The following is a 15,012-nucleotide window of genomic DNA, read 5'->3' as shown; positions in this document are numbered from 1 at the left end:
ACCACTGTAGCTCATCTAATCTAGCACATTTTATCTAAATCACATTACAAAGCAAGAGTAACACAGAGATTAAAAAAAAATTAAACAAAAGAATGCATATACCTTTGTGTACTTAAATTACATACAGTGTGTGTATGTGTATGTGTGTGTGTGTGTGTGTGTGTGTCTGTGTGTGTGTGTGTGTGTGTGTGTGTGTGTGTGTGTGTGTGTGTGTGCTTGTTCTTCCATCCATCTCAAGACATGGAACAATGTTTGATCACCGGGTAACTTATGGTCACAGAATACCACAGAATACCTTCATTTGTGATACCTTCATTTGTGAATATTATAATATATGTACATTTCATTTGTGGGAAATGTATGCACTTCCGTGTGTGTGTGTGTGTGTGTGTGTGTGTGTGTCTGAGTGTGTATGTGTTTATATCACCTGTTACTTCTCTTGTTAACGTGATGTGCTGCACCCATGTCTGGTTTGGGTTCATGTATTTAGCATCTTGTCTAGCGCCTTTGTTGTTGTTATTTGTGCTGACTCATCTGTATTGTACGTATCATTTATGTGTTAGGGCTAAGGCACTATTTGCTATTAGACATAATAAAGACACTTTGTTCAGTCACGCTGCTTTCGTCTTGCCGTTCTGCTATGGCCCTCGCAGAGTTTTATCTCAGCCATGTGTTCAATTTTTTTTTGTGCCACTTTTAATATTTAACACACTATACTGTTTATACGCTTCCATCCAGTTACCAATGCAACTGCTACCACTTTTTCTACTACAGCGACTATAATTGATGCATCCATTTTCATAATAATCATCAAAATAAGGAATAAATAGGAGCTTGCATACATTTACAACAGCTAAACAAGCTTCACAGTGGAATCAAAAAAAAAATCAAATCAAATATTCATAATAAAACTGAACCATATACAAAGTAGAATAGGAAAGAGCACAATGAAACACAAAATTAAGAACAGAAGAAAAACAGTGTTCCTGGCCCTTGCTTGGTCGGTGCAGGGTGGTTTTAGCCCTTTGTTGAGTCTTCTTTACTTTGTTCTTGTATTTTAAAGCTACTCTATTTTCAGCCAGCACTGGGATGGTGCTCACGTGGACCGATGCCTCTTCTCCCTCTTTTGTGAGGAAAGCTACGAGACAAACCATCTGTCGGTCCAATCAGTGCACCAGTACATGGCAGCTTCTCTGGAACTCCGCTTGTAGACTCATTACCCTCCACCCCCCCCACCCCCCCTTTTTGTTCCCATTGGGTGAAACAGTCTAGGCTCAAAATCAATACAGACTGCGCGTGTGCGCGTGTGAGTTGCGCGCGTGGGCTGAGTTTATCGCTGGACCTCATAATGGGAAGAGATGAAGCAGAGGGTAAAAATCTGAGCTTGACCCAAACAGCAGCCCATAAAGCTTACAACAGCAGACATTGATCTAGAGTGTGATGGGAGGATGAGATGGGTACAAACAGAGAGAGAGAGAGAGATGGAGAGAGGGGGATGGACCCGTGTTGCACTCAAAGCCAGAGCGATTTCCCCGGTAGGTTAGGGTTAAGCGGTATGAAGAGTTTATTGATTGTTTCAGGTTGGAGCAAAAGCAGAGAACATCACTGCAGATGAAGCGGTTGGCGCGGTATTGTGAGAACAAGTCTCTCCATCCATCATCACGCGTGTTTACACTCCTCCTCCTGAAGTGTCCACTGATTGTGTGTTGCGCACTGATTATTCTGAAGATAATTTTTTTTTTTCAATTGCACGCTCAAGATTAGTGATTGATGAAAAGTGGATGTGTGGTCATTAAAATGTGTCACAGCACTTTTAGGTCACCAGGTTCTTTTTTTTTTCCTTTTGAGATAATAAAAAAAAATCTAATTTTCAGCTGCTTTCTCGCTGTTAGAACTCTGGATTATATTGAGTAACACATCACATATCATTGGCAGTAATTGGAGACGTAATGGTGTGAGTCATTTATACTGGAGGGCTCCAATGACAAACTTTGCCCGTGAGTCCTAACTAAGCTCACTCCTGACGAGGGCTTACGAGGAGCCACTTCAGTGCCGCTCTGGGAATGGCCCTGGCTGTAATGGACAGTAATTACCGTTGTTTGCTCTGTGGTTTAAGTGCTCCACGTGATGTCACTCCCATGCTTTTGTTCAGATACTCAGCTCCACTCTGCAATGTTCTTGGGGTGCGTCTGTGTGCTCACCAGCCCCAGTGTGTGCACATATCACTTCACAGAGCTGCACCAGCTGTGAAGAGATGGTGTCAATGTGTAATCGTAGACTTTATTTCTTGGCAGGGTAGTTTGACTCCTGGTTGGGGGTATGGAGAGAAAAGTTATGAAATCAGCCTTGACTCTCTCATCCTTGTCTCTCTCTTATACTCACTCACTCACTCTCTCTCACTCTTTCACTCTCTCTCTCTCATACACACACACACACACACACGGTGGTGATTCCAGTGGTGTTTCTTTCCCCCAGACCACCCAGGGCTACTGAGAAAACTGGTCTTCTTACAGGGGGATCTTGGCTAATGAGAGTTTATCTTAGAGTGTTGCCATAGCAACACGGGAGTCACTGGCATGAAAAAGAAAAAATAGATTTTTATGACTTCATGCATTATGTTATCTCTCATCTTATGCCCTCTCTAATGAGACCATTTTTCTTTAGTAGGGGGATATTTGCTTTTTGAGTTTCAGAAGGCCTCCAGCACAGCGGTTAGTCGGTCATGGAGACGCTGATGCTTAGAACAATTTTCAACAATTTCAATACATTCCCATCTGTCACAGACCAAATAAAAGACAAAATCAAACAGAGTTTTCTACGTTTTATCTGTAATTTTAGATTTCATATTATGCGAGACCTTTACACAGTCCTCATCTCTTTTCCAGAGCTTTTTTGAAGGCTGGGATGTCACAAAGAAAAAGGATAAGACCAAGGGAAGACAGGACACTCTCATGGGCTGTGAGCTGCTTCCTGTTGCTTAGCTTTTTAAAAGTAGCATTTCTGATGCTTCCAAATAAGTAAATATATACAAGTCTTCAATCTAAGACTCTCTAACTTTGAATGTGAATATTTGTGTGTGTGTGTGTGTGTGTGTGTGTGTGTGTGTGTGTGTGTGTGTGTGTGTGTGTGTGTGTGTGTGTGTGTGTGTGTGTGTGTGTGTGTGTGTGTGTGTGTGTGTGTGTGAATATGCATTTCAGATGATCGCCACCGAGTGAAGTTGCACCCAATGCTCGGGGAGCCAAACTCGGACTACATCAATGCCAATTACATCGATGTGAGTCAACAACACTGTTGTTGTTCCTGTGTGCCTCCTCCCCGTGTGTGTGTTCAGTATTGTGTCAGCGGCCCTTCTCCCTACTCTGACCTGAGGTGTTGGACACATCATTTTCAGGCAGATCTTTGAACTCTGAATTGAGCGTTTCCTCCAGAGTAAGATTTAAGCTTGGACTTTAAGTGGATTGGCACTTTGCTCAGTTCATGCTATGCTGTATTGATTGTGGCTTTGGCAAATCTCATTTGAAATTATTGTCAGGTTTTCTGTTCAGGCCCATCCAGTCGCATCAGAGTGATGAAGAGTGTGTCTGGATATCTCTTTAAAGGGACAGTCATGGGGAGATCATTCATTACATCATTCATAATGTTTTTTTTTTCTGGAAAATAGTCTTGTTCTATTCTGAGTATCATGGAAGGAGTTACTGTCCTTAAAATATCCATATTCATATGTTTTGTAGAACCATAAGAAATTATAAAAGCATTAATATAATGCTTGGATGGATTTTGTCACTTGGGCATGCATTAATACATTAATGTATGGCTTAGTTATTCTTTGCCATAAATTGTTTGTTCATCTAATTAAACCAAAATATGAATAAAAAATGCATAAACCATCAAAACCCATTAAAGCATAAAAGCAACATTGATTAATTAACAATTTTAAACAAGAATTTTTTCAGGTTCTGCAATACTTTCACCTATTAGCTCTGACTTATTGTATTAAAAAAAGAAAACCTAGAGCATACAATGTTCACAATTTAGTAAACATTTGTTCCTGGTCATTATGCAATTATTAGTAAAGCAGTCGGTTTGTTTAATGAGGCTGAGGTGGTGGTGTGCTTGATGCTAATATTTAGGTTAAACCAGCAGCAAGATTAAACTTTTATAGAGTGTATTAAAGTGTTTTAATCCTCCTTATTTACACTTATATTGTGATGACAGTGGTTTTTAAAGCAAATGTACATGTATCCAGACACTTGTACCCCCAAAACAGAGACTGATGGCTTGTGTCAGTGTTCACCATGTGAGCTTTCTGCAAATCGCCTGCAGTGTTTAGTAGGGTAGTGTTTAGTAGAAAACACAGTGTAGTGTTTAGTAGGGTAGTGTTTAGTAGAAAACACAGTGTAGTGTTTAGTAGGGTAGCGTTTTTTTTTAGGTGCTTTTAGTCAAAAGCAGTGTTGTCAATCGAACATGTGTGCATACACAAATTTACAATGTAAACTCACACACATACAGACACACACAGACACACAAATACATATTAATAAATACATCCGCATCTTCTTCCATTCATACAAGTATGGATATGGATTCCACAAGCATACAAGTATATACATTCATTTCTATTTGTGCATGTTTGTGTGCATGTTTGTGTGTGTGTGTGTGTGTGTGTGTGTGTGTGTGTGTGTGTGTGTGCGCGTGGGTGTGTGTGTGTGTTCCTTTCTGTTCTCTCTTGTTCACTCTTATTCTCTCGTCCCATCCCTGTCTCCCCCTCTTCTCCAGCACCCTGCTTCCTGTAATCTCCCAATCCTCCTGCTCTCTACCTTCCTTCAGCACCTCATTAACTAGCCTCTGTCTTCTCTTTTTCTACCCTCTCCACACCTCTACGACTTTGGACCCTGTAGATTCGGATAAACAGGGAAGTAAGTACTTTGCTGCTCTTCCTCATCTTCCTCATCTCTCCTGTTTCTCACACTCTCCCTCACGCTCACCTGTTCCACTTTTGTCGAGGGGTGGAGTCGCCTCCATTGTGAGGTTGCCCCAGTGAATCATGGGAGCCATCGTTGAACACCACGCTGTGCTTTCACTCTCATCTTTCATTTGCATTCACAACATATATTGATATTGAATATTGAATAGTTTGTTTTTTTTTTAGTGGCCAGTTTTTTTTCCCTGCCACATTCTTTCAGAAAAAGTTTCATATATGTGTAATACAAAGCCTATTCTGCACATTTTCACCCAGTTACTGAATTGATTCACAAAAAGACCATTTTTGTGTGTAGGATTTCTGAGTTTTTGTAGGCGCATGTGTGCTGTTGCATCACTGAGTCTTGATTGGCTATGAGGCACACCTCTATATTATCCAATCAGAAATTTGGGGACGGCTTTTCCCCTCTGGCTATTCTGGCGGTATTAGCAAGATCAGCTCTTAGCGAGAAAAGGTGGTAGGCCGGGCGATATTCAGTGCTGTGTAATCTGAAATCGCTCTTTAATCTCCAAACATCGGGGCGGTTTCGAGTTGAGAGATTTAGCGTGAGATAAATTCACAAACACAGACCGTCAGAGTCACAGCATCCTGCTTTTTCCTGGTTTGTTCTTTATACATGTTTTCCACATCAGGTCCCTGAGAGCTGACACAGCCCATATCGAAGACTTTCTGGTCGCACTAGTATCGGCCAAGATGTAGGAACCCTATATCTACTTTGCTTCAGTTTATCTCTGAGACAAAAGCCCTCAGTTGAGTTGGACGTAATCGGAAAGTTGATGCACGTCGCTGTGCCTCTCGCGCTCCCAGCGCTGCAGACGTGATCTGACGGATCATTTTGCCAGGGGAAAAGCGCTGGGATCTCCCCGCAAAAATCTAGCTTTTTGTACTTTGTCTCTGTTCTGTGTCTGTTTGAATATGCGCACGGATAATAGTTTGGTTTTCAGATTGTCTATAAAAGGGCTTCTTCTAGTGCTGCGTAAATGTAGCGATGACGATGAAAGTCGCGTCTCCATTATTTCCTCCGCTGTCTGTTTAATGAAAACACGTCCAATTTGCGGCGGCATCTGCAGATTGCTCCATGACAGAACACTCCCTTTGATGCCTGAATGACATGCTTTGCGGTACACAGCATGCCTCAAGTGACTCTCGCTCTGTTTGAGTGCTAGAGTTGTGCTGCTGAGTTAAGTCTACGTGCTTCTCCTGATCTAGTCGTGGTGAGATATTTTGGAGTCCCGAGCTTGTTCCCAAAGACATGGTCAGTAGACCAGGGCCTTATGGGTGAATTGGTCAATAGTTTTTGCAGAACACCAAAGTCGGCCTTATGTATTGCCCAATTCGAGATTGCACGGCTGGCTCTGGAACATTTTAAAACCTCATGTTGTACATCAGGAACTAATTTAGAGAACACTTAATGTTCAGCACATGGTGATGTTAATAAAGAAACTTTGAAAAATGATGTAGAAAGGGAGAGAGATGGAGAGAAAGAGAGAGAGGGAAAGACAGGGGCAAAGAGAGAGAGATGGAGAGAGAAGGAGGACAGAGAGAGAGTGATGGAGAGAGAAGGGGGACAGAGAGAAAGAGGGGAGGTGAAAAGGAAGCTGAAAAAGTGACATATTACAAGAGAGGGAGGTGCTCATCTGTCTCTTACTGAGACATGGACGTCTTACTCAGCATGTCCTCTTGCCTCTGTTCCAGGGCTACCATCGATCCAACCACTTCATTGCCACACAGGGTGAGTATCTCTGTGTGCCCCCACCAGACTGCTGAAGTGCCTGTGTGTGTACATGTGTGTGTGTGTGGTTGTAAAAGTGTGAGTTGGGGTCCATTCATCAAGATGAGATCCCATGGGGTCCTGAGACCTCCTCATTAGTGTGTGTGTGTGTGTGTGTGTGTGTGTGTGTGTGTGTGTGTGTGTGTGTGTATGCGTGCTTGAGAGAGAGAGGTTAACCTGGAGCTGAGCCATCTGTTGTAATTGAAGAACTGGAGGTGATGTTTTCTGAACAATGTTAATTCTAGCTTTAAACAGTATGTAGGACAGTGTGGAGAGAGACAGCCCTGCAGTGCAAAAGATTACTGTCCACTGCCTTCATAGACGGGCCACACACCACCTCACCCTCCACACAGAAACACCTGCGAGCCCTCTGGGCCACACATTTGTGTGTGTGTATGTGTATTTGTGTGTGTGTGTGTGTGTGTATATTTTTGTGTATGTGTGTGTATGTGCATGTGTGTGTGTATATGTGTATTTGTGTGTGTGTGTGTGGGCGTGTATATATATGTGTGTGTGTGTTTGTGTGTGTATGTGCGTGTGTGTGTGTGTGTGTGTGCGTGTGTGTGTGCGTATGTGTGTGTGTGTGAGAGAGAGAGAGAGAGAGAGAGAGAATGTTTCACATGCCCCTTTACTCCAGTCTTCTCCAGTTTCGTGGCTCTCAGAGGCCCTTGATCAAAGTCACTCAAGGTCTACATCCTCCCTTCCTCTCCTTACATTTCAAAACTCCCTTAAATAAATCATTGTCTGTGTGTGGCAAATGTGTGTCTTCCCCTATCGAATTTCAAGGCACACTCACTTGATGGGGGAAATTTGCTTTCTGCCCTGCATGCCGCATCCTTTTCCAGTCAGCAGAACCGACCGCTATTAAATGACTCCCTCTGAACCTCTGAGTTACAGCACTACCTCATAACACACAATGACACTTTAAATATGAACACTGCTGACTGTGGCACTGATTGCCACTGAATCATTGCATGTGAATGTATATGTATGTGATCTACATGCATGCATGGTCCGTGTGTTGGTGCTTGTGTGTGTGTGTGTGTGTGTGTGTGTGTGTGTGTGTGTGTGTGTGTGCAGGGCCCAAGCAGGAGACGGTGTATGACTTCTGGAGGATGGTGTGGCAGGAGAATTGCTTCAGCATAGTGATGATCACCAAGCTTGTGGAGGTGGGCAGGGTATGTCAGCAGCTGTTCTCCCATCTGCGCTAACCTGTCCTAAAGCCATCCACGCATCACACGCAGCACACGTCACGTGCAGCACACGTCACTCGCAGCACATGTCACACATCACACGCAGCACACGTCACGCGCAGCCCACGTCACGGGCAGCACACGTCACACGCAGCACACGTCACGGGCAGCACACGTCACGCGCAGCCCACGTCACACGCAGCACACGTCACGGGCAGCACACGTCACTCGCAGCACACGTCATGGGCAGCACACGTCACACATCACACGCAGCACACGTCACTCGCAGCACACGTCACTCGCAGCACACGTCACACATCACACGCAGCACACGTCACGCGCAGCACACGTCACGCGCAGCACACGTCACGCGCAGCACACGTCACGCGCAGCACACGTCACGCGCAGCACACGTCACACGCAGCACGCGTCACGCGCAGCACACGTCACGCGCAGCACACGTCACGCGCAGCACACGTCACGGGCAGCACACGTCACGGGCAGCACACGTCACGGGCAGCACACGCGTCACACGCAGCACACGCGTCACACGCAGCACACGCGTCACACGCAGCACACGTCACACATCACACGCAGCACACATCACACGCAGCACACGTCACGCGCAGCACACGTCACGCGCCCCCCCCACCGCCAACACCCACCGCCACATCGAAGCTCAGCACTCATTTCCCACTTCCCACCTCTCTTTACACTCGTCCCCGTCCGTCCCTGTTCGCGCTTCTCTCTCCGCGTCTCTGTCGTTGTGTACAGTGATTGTTCAGGAACGCTGGGATTCACGGGAGGTTTTGTTTGCCAGGTGATGGCTGTAATGTCTCGGCCCGTGTCGGCGTTGTCGCCGCTCGCCCTCGCTGCACTTGGCATCATTATTTCGTTCCCTGTCCCCACGCGCGGTGTTCAGGCCGCCTCTCCCTCATTACGCTCCCGCATTTCACACACACATCAGTCCTCTCAGGGTGGACTGTGCTGCCGCGAGTGCTCGCTGGAATGACTAGGCCTGCGCTGCTATGAAATTGTCATCCTATTATGCCAAATACACTTTGCTGGTTATGATAAAAGCTGTGAATGCCAGCAAAAATGGATCAAGCATAAAGCCCCACACCAGAAGTGCCACTTATTGTAATTGTTATGACCATAAGAAAAGCAGCTGCAACAGCAGAGCTCATAAAACATGGTGAAGTTTCAGCCCGGCGCCCCACCAACAACATAAAGGGCAGCATTGTTTTCAACTTACGCCGGTTTTAACGTAATGGGAATTCGATGGCTGATTTTGACACCAAGGACTTTTCAACCCATAAAAGTAAAAAAATAAAAATGGGGATTCTATTCAAAGTTTTTCCCCAAGTGCAGTATCTTTTCTGATCTGCTACATGTGTATCTTTGCCATAGGCATTCAAACCTGTGTGTGTGTGTGTGTGTGTGTGTGTGTGTACGTGTGTGTGTGTACAGGTTAAGTGCTGTAAATACTGGCCTGATGACACAGAGATGTATGGAGACATCCAGATCAGCCTGCTGAAGACAGAGACGCTGGCTGAATACGCAGTACGCACCTTCTCCTTAGAGAGGGTAAGAGACCTCCACTACACAGAGACCTCCGCCTACACCACCCTGGCCACTGCCTACGCCACCCTGGCCACTGCCTACGCCACCCTGGCCACTGCCTACGCCACCCTGGCCACGGACTACACCACCCTGGCCACGGACTACACCACCCTGACCATGGCCTACACCACCCTGGCCATGGCCTACATCACCCTGGCCTTCTGACATGTTCACGCATTCCTCTCAGAAAAAGTTTTTATATAGGTTATAAAATATAAAATGTATGTATATTACCATCTGAAAATTTCTCACAGCATATATATATATATATATATATAGATATACTATATCATAGTCATCCGCCAACCCTCTCTCTATCATACTCAAGTCCACACACACACACACACACACACACACACTGGAGAGGTGAGAGGACAGCCTCTGGTGATGCTAACTCATGTCTAGTTCATAAGCTCCTGTCTGAAACTGTGACTAAAGAATGAGGACACAGGAACTGGGGATTACAGGGGGATAAACGTGAGTTTAGCTTTCCTCCATCTCCCCCTCCGGAGCCCCCACCTGCTGCCGTGCGGAGGCGCAGGTGACGAGGAGGTCTTTGATGTGTGGGTTAACCAGCACCGTCACCGGGAGTCAGAGGCTGACGGGTGTGCGCGTATGTGTGTGTGGTGGTGACCAGTGCAGCCGGAGTGTCGCTGCATCACTGGCTCAGAACTACAGAACAGGCGAACCTCTGAGCTGAAGCACCCAGCCAACATCTCAGCTGTCTGTGTGGTACATTACTAGCGCTGCTAGCAGGTTTAGAATAGAAGAAGAACACGGCTGCAGCACTCAGAGTTCCTCTGGGGAAGGAGCTCTCTGCATCTGCATACTTTTTACCCTACACCAATAAAGCACAGATGTACAATGTTTGGGAGGTAGAGAGTTAGAACTTGTACAGAACTTGCTCCAAAGATTTATTTCATAACAGAACATGATGGAATAAACCTTGTTAACCTAATCCGAGTGTATGACTGATGTGCGATGTCATGGAGTTCTCCAGCGGAGCTGTGCTGTGTGTCCTGCAGAGGGGCTACTCAGCCAAGCATGAGGTGCAACAGTTCCACTTCAGCTCGTGGCCCGAACACGGGGTGCCCTGCCACGCCACGGGGCTGCTGGCGTTCATCCGCCGCGTCAAAGCGTCCACGCCGCCTGACGCCGGGCCCGTGGTGGTCCACTGCAGGTGTGCCCACACACACACACACACACACACACTCCACTGCCCCCTCACCCTGCTAGGACCCACGATGTCACCTGGAGTGTCTCCGCGGCGTGACACGTAGCGTCTTCCCCTCCACTGCTGTAGTTCCTGGCATGCTGCGGTGTGAAGGTGTGTGTCGCTGTGTAACACGGTTTGCTCATGTTTGCCGGCGTGTGTGTGTCCGTGTGTGTGCTGCAGCATGGGGGCAGGTCGGACAGGCTGTTACATCGTGCTGGATGTCATGTTGGACATGGCTGAGTGTGAAGGTGTGGTGGACATCTACAACTGTGTGAAGACTCTCTGCTCCCGCCGCATTAATATGATCCAAACTGAGGTGGGAGCGCACGCGCATGCACACACACATACACACACACACACACACACACACACACACACACACACACACACACACACGCACGCACGCACACACACACAGACACAGACACGCACACACACACACACACACAGACATGCACACACACACACACACACACACACACACACACACACACACACACTCCTAGCTTCATAGTGGGTTTTAAGATTCTGTGTACATAAGCTCACTGATAAAGATCTTAATGTATCTTTCTGCTTTGTGTTGGCATTTCGGCTTTCTTTAGATCGCTATTTGCATATCCAAACTTTATTATGTAAATTTGACATTAATTTGCATTTTATTACGTTTGTAATTGTTTACCTGACACTTTAATAAAATCTATCCCACAAGTGTTTGTATAGAGCTATTTATCTTCACACACACACATGCACAATGTACTTTGAAACATCCTAGCAAACATGTAATTTACATCAGCATAGGTTAGTCCAATTTTGTCCTCAAGCATTTTATTAACTTTAATCAGAGTACACCTTGTATACATCCCTCACCTCTTTCTCTCTCTCTCTCTCTCTTTCTCTCTCTCTCTCTCTCTCTCTCTCTCTCTTTCTCTTTCTCTCTCTCTCTCTCTCTTCTCTCTCTCTCTCTCTCTCTCTCTCTCTCTCTCTCTCTCTCTCTCTCTCTCTCTCGCCCTCCCTGTGTCCCTCTTACCTGTCCTCATCTTCCCTACAGGAGCAGTACATATTCATTCACGATGCCATTCTGGAAGCATGTCTGTGCGGGGAGACTGCTATTCCAGTGAATGAGTTTGCTCTTACCTATAAAGAGATGCTAAGAGTTGACTCACAGAGCAACTCCTCCCAGCTCAAAGAAGAGTTTCAGGTGAGTCTCCCAGTTCTGCAACTGTTCTCTGTATCTCAGAATGAACATTGTAGGACATGCAGGAATCAACGGTGCATGTGATTATTTGTGTGTGTGTGTGTGTGTGTGTGTGTGTGAGAGAGAGAGAGAGAGAGAGAGAACGTGTGTCAGGAAAAGCTGTAGTCATACAAATCAGGTATAAATTGGTATATATTGTCTTTAATCAATAACTCGCACTCTCATTTATCAGATGAAATAAACTATCAACGTGAGATTTATGAAACATTTGTAAAGCGCTTTCCAAAACTTTAATAGCCACATATGATAGCAAATGTCTTTTGAGCCAGTGTTGCCAAGGACATGCAAAGATGAAGGATTCTTCTTCTCTCACTGCACTAACGGTGCGTTTATGGTAAGAGGCGGTGTGGATAAAATAAGGGTAGGAAGTCAGTTCCAGAAATAGTGTTGCTTTCATGCAGTCAACATATTAAATATGGAAGTCATAGTTACATTATCATTTACATTTTTACATAATTTACATTTTTTGATTCAAACGTTATCTCAGAATAGCCATGCAGATCACTTACATGTCACAGTTTTCAGGCTCCCAGATGAGAAGATGTCCTCTGAAACGAGGAGACATCCTCTTTTAAGACTAGTCTGTTCTTCAGGGTTGTTCTTCCTGCCCTCTCACAACGTTTTCTTTGCCACGGTTGCCCTTGGATTGCTGGTTACATCCAGATTCTGCTGTGATCTGCTTTGTGACAGTGTCTATTAATGAACTTAATTCTGTCAAATTATGATTCAGTGAATGACACTGAAAATGTGACCAGTACCAAGTGCTTGTGTAAAGGAATATTGCCACTAGTTAAGACTAGGGCAGACATGTCTTTGTAGGCATTTGAATATTTATTTAATGCCACTTTTATATATTTATTTTATCTTAGGTGTGGAATTGTACATTAAATCAATTATTCATTGAAACCTTGCACTCTTCACAATAACATCCTGAGCGGTTGGGGAGTGTGATTATGACACAAGCACTCATCCATAAAGATTTAGAAATTGGTGTGAAAATGGCTTTCCGTTCACTTCGCTGTCAAATCTGATCAAGAGCGCAGGCCCACCACCTGCTGCTGGGCCTGAAAGATTTCTACAGAGAGACAGATATGAAGGGATTGAAGGTTTGCACAGGGCACTCCTCAGTATCTGTAGCTTCTGTGCTGGGTAATGATGTCTGACACACTGGCCTTTTGGACAACATACACACAGGCACATGACATTCATGCATATGTGCACATGCACACACCATTCTCTTGCTTTACGCCAACCTGTCGGATGTGAACCGGAACAGTATCCACTAGGTTAAAGTGCGGAATGTCAGGTTTTGCATTTCAAGGTTTTTACGTCTATATTGGCAAATGTCCAAAGGAATCAGCTCGTTTTATACATCTCGTATGTTATTGGATACGTTCGCGCAACCTTTGAAGCCAAAAGCCTGTAGGAAATCTGAGACTTGCGAACATCTCCAGATGCTGGGTGCCGGCCTTGGAGCTGGGCAGGCTCTGTTAACTTTAGGGGACTTCAGTCTTGAGTACATCTAATGCTTGTTCACTGGGGCTCAGGGTGGGTGATTGACCTGGCCAATCAAGAACCACGGATCAGTCAGTTCATTCTGATTAAGCCAATGTTTAGTCTGTGTCCGATCGATTTGTTACTAGGTGCTTCCTTTCGACCTCATGCTTCAGAGACAACAGCAAACATCTCCAGATGGAGTGGGTGTGTATATATATATATATATATATATATATATATATATATATATATATATATATATATATATATATATATATATATATATATATATATATAATAAATATAAAATGCAGCTCATGTTGCAGCAACACCAAGCCTGTCAAAAATGACACAGTCTAGTTAGTTATGGGCTTCGTCAGTGGGGGACGTCTTTATAAAAGCAGCATTGATTTCTGGGCAGTTCACCCGGCATAGATGTAAATACACTCAAATTAAAGTTGATGTTCTGCACCTTATAATCAATGTTTCGTTTCAAATTAAATCACTCCCCAATTATTAATGCACAGCACTGCACGAGTGTTGACTGAAAGAAGATCCTTACACACACAAAAAAAGCCGAAAGACCAGTGAGAAAATCAACTAAAACCACTTGATGTTTGCCATGATATCTGTTATATATAAGGATAACGTTTGCCAAAATTTGAGTTATATTTAAAATACAATAAACAATGTTTATCAAAAAGTGTGGGGGTGTGGGTGGACGGGGGTGTGCCTGTGGGCCCAGATGCCCTTGAAGATGAAATCAATTGAGGCTTGAGGTTGGTCGATTGTACTATTGATTGCGCAATATATTTTCCCGGATTATAGCACATAAATAGGTAATAGCTTTATCCAAATCTCTCCGTGTGTTAGGACTTTTCTGATGTGTAGCTAGCCCATTTTCACTTCAGAGGATAAACCTAGCACTTACAGGTCATCTTATCCAAGGCAGAATTCCAAACTGCCAGTTAAGAGAAGCACTATTGATTTAAGGGGCTCACATATCAAAGAAATGTGGTGGTAAATCATTTCTCCTCTCCTCTCCCCATTAAACACTAACACTGGGTTGTACTTTATTATGCACTATGTGATGTATAGTGCATTTATCATTCTTTGGTTTCTTGCTAGGGCAGAAGAAGGCCCAGCAGCGTCTGGGATTATGGAGGGGCAGATTACTGTTTCACAGCAGGATCTTTTTTTCCATGCTTTGATCTGGCAAGCCTGTCCCTGTGACATTCACTCGGGCGGCCACCCTTTCTGTCTCTCTGAGTCTGTGTACAATTTTTTTCTGTGCAGGGAAAACACATTACTACAGTCAATAGCTTTTCTATTAGCATTTCCATTATCTATTTACACTTTTCATTAGAGAGCAGCGTGTGGCTTTACTTAGTATCAGCGGCACACAGAGCCCTAGCTATGGTGCACTGCTGCTTTAATAGCACTCCTTTTGACAGGATCATAACATTCCTATTCATT

At 44.6% G+C, this 15,012-nt stretch overlaps 1 protein-coding gene across 10 annotated transcripts in view; it reads left to right on the top strand.

Moving 5' to 3' along the window:
* The window catches only part of ptprub (protein tyrosine phosphatase receptor type Ub), a 154,097-nt gene that overhangs the window by 131,550 nt on the left and 7,535 nt on the right, over positions 1–15,012 (top strand). For 4 of the 10 annotated variants that reach the window (XM_076971749.1, XM_076971741.1, XM_076971740.1 and 1 more), the window contains 9 exons: positions 2,886–2,958; positions 3,198–3,274; positions 4,899–4,916; positions 6,677–6,713; positions 7,833–7,930; positions 9,416–9,532; positions 10,594–10,748; positions 10,965–11,100; positions 11,833–11,982. In XM_076971749.1, the coding sequence (XP_076827864.1) occupies positions 2,886–2,958; positions 3,198–3,274; positions 4,899–4,916; positions 6,677–6,713; positions 7,833–7,930; positions 9,416–9,532; positions 10,594–10,748; positions 10,965–11,100; positions 11,833–11,982 (861 nt within the window). The remainder of the gene's footprint in view (positions 1–2,885; positions 2,959–3,197; positions 3,275–4,898; positions 4,917–6,676; positions 6,714–7,832; positions 7,931–9,415; positions 9,533–10,593; positions 10,749–10,964; positions 11,101–11,832; positions 11,983–15,012) is intronic. The other 6 variants (XM_076971748.1, XM_076971746.1, XM_076971743.1 and 3 more) reach the window with 3 other exon arrangements.

This window comes from Brachyhypopomus gauderio, chromosome 13 (genome assembly GCF_052324685.1).
Source record: "Brachyhypopomus gauderio isolate BG-103 chromosome 13, BGAUD_0.2, whole genome shotgun sequence".
NCBI classification, from domain to species: Eukaryota; Metazoa; Chordata; class Actinopteri; order Gymnotiformes; family Hypopomidae; genus Brachyhypopomus; species Brachyhypopomus gauderio.
This window is presented reverse-complemented; position numbering and strand designations above follow the sequence as displayed.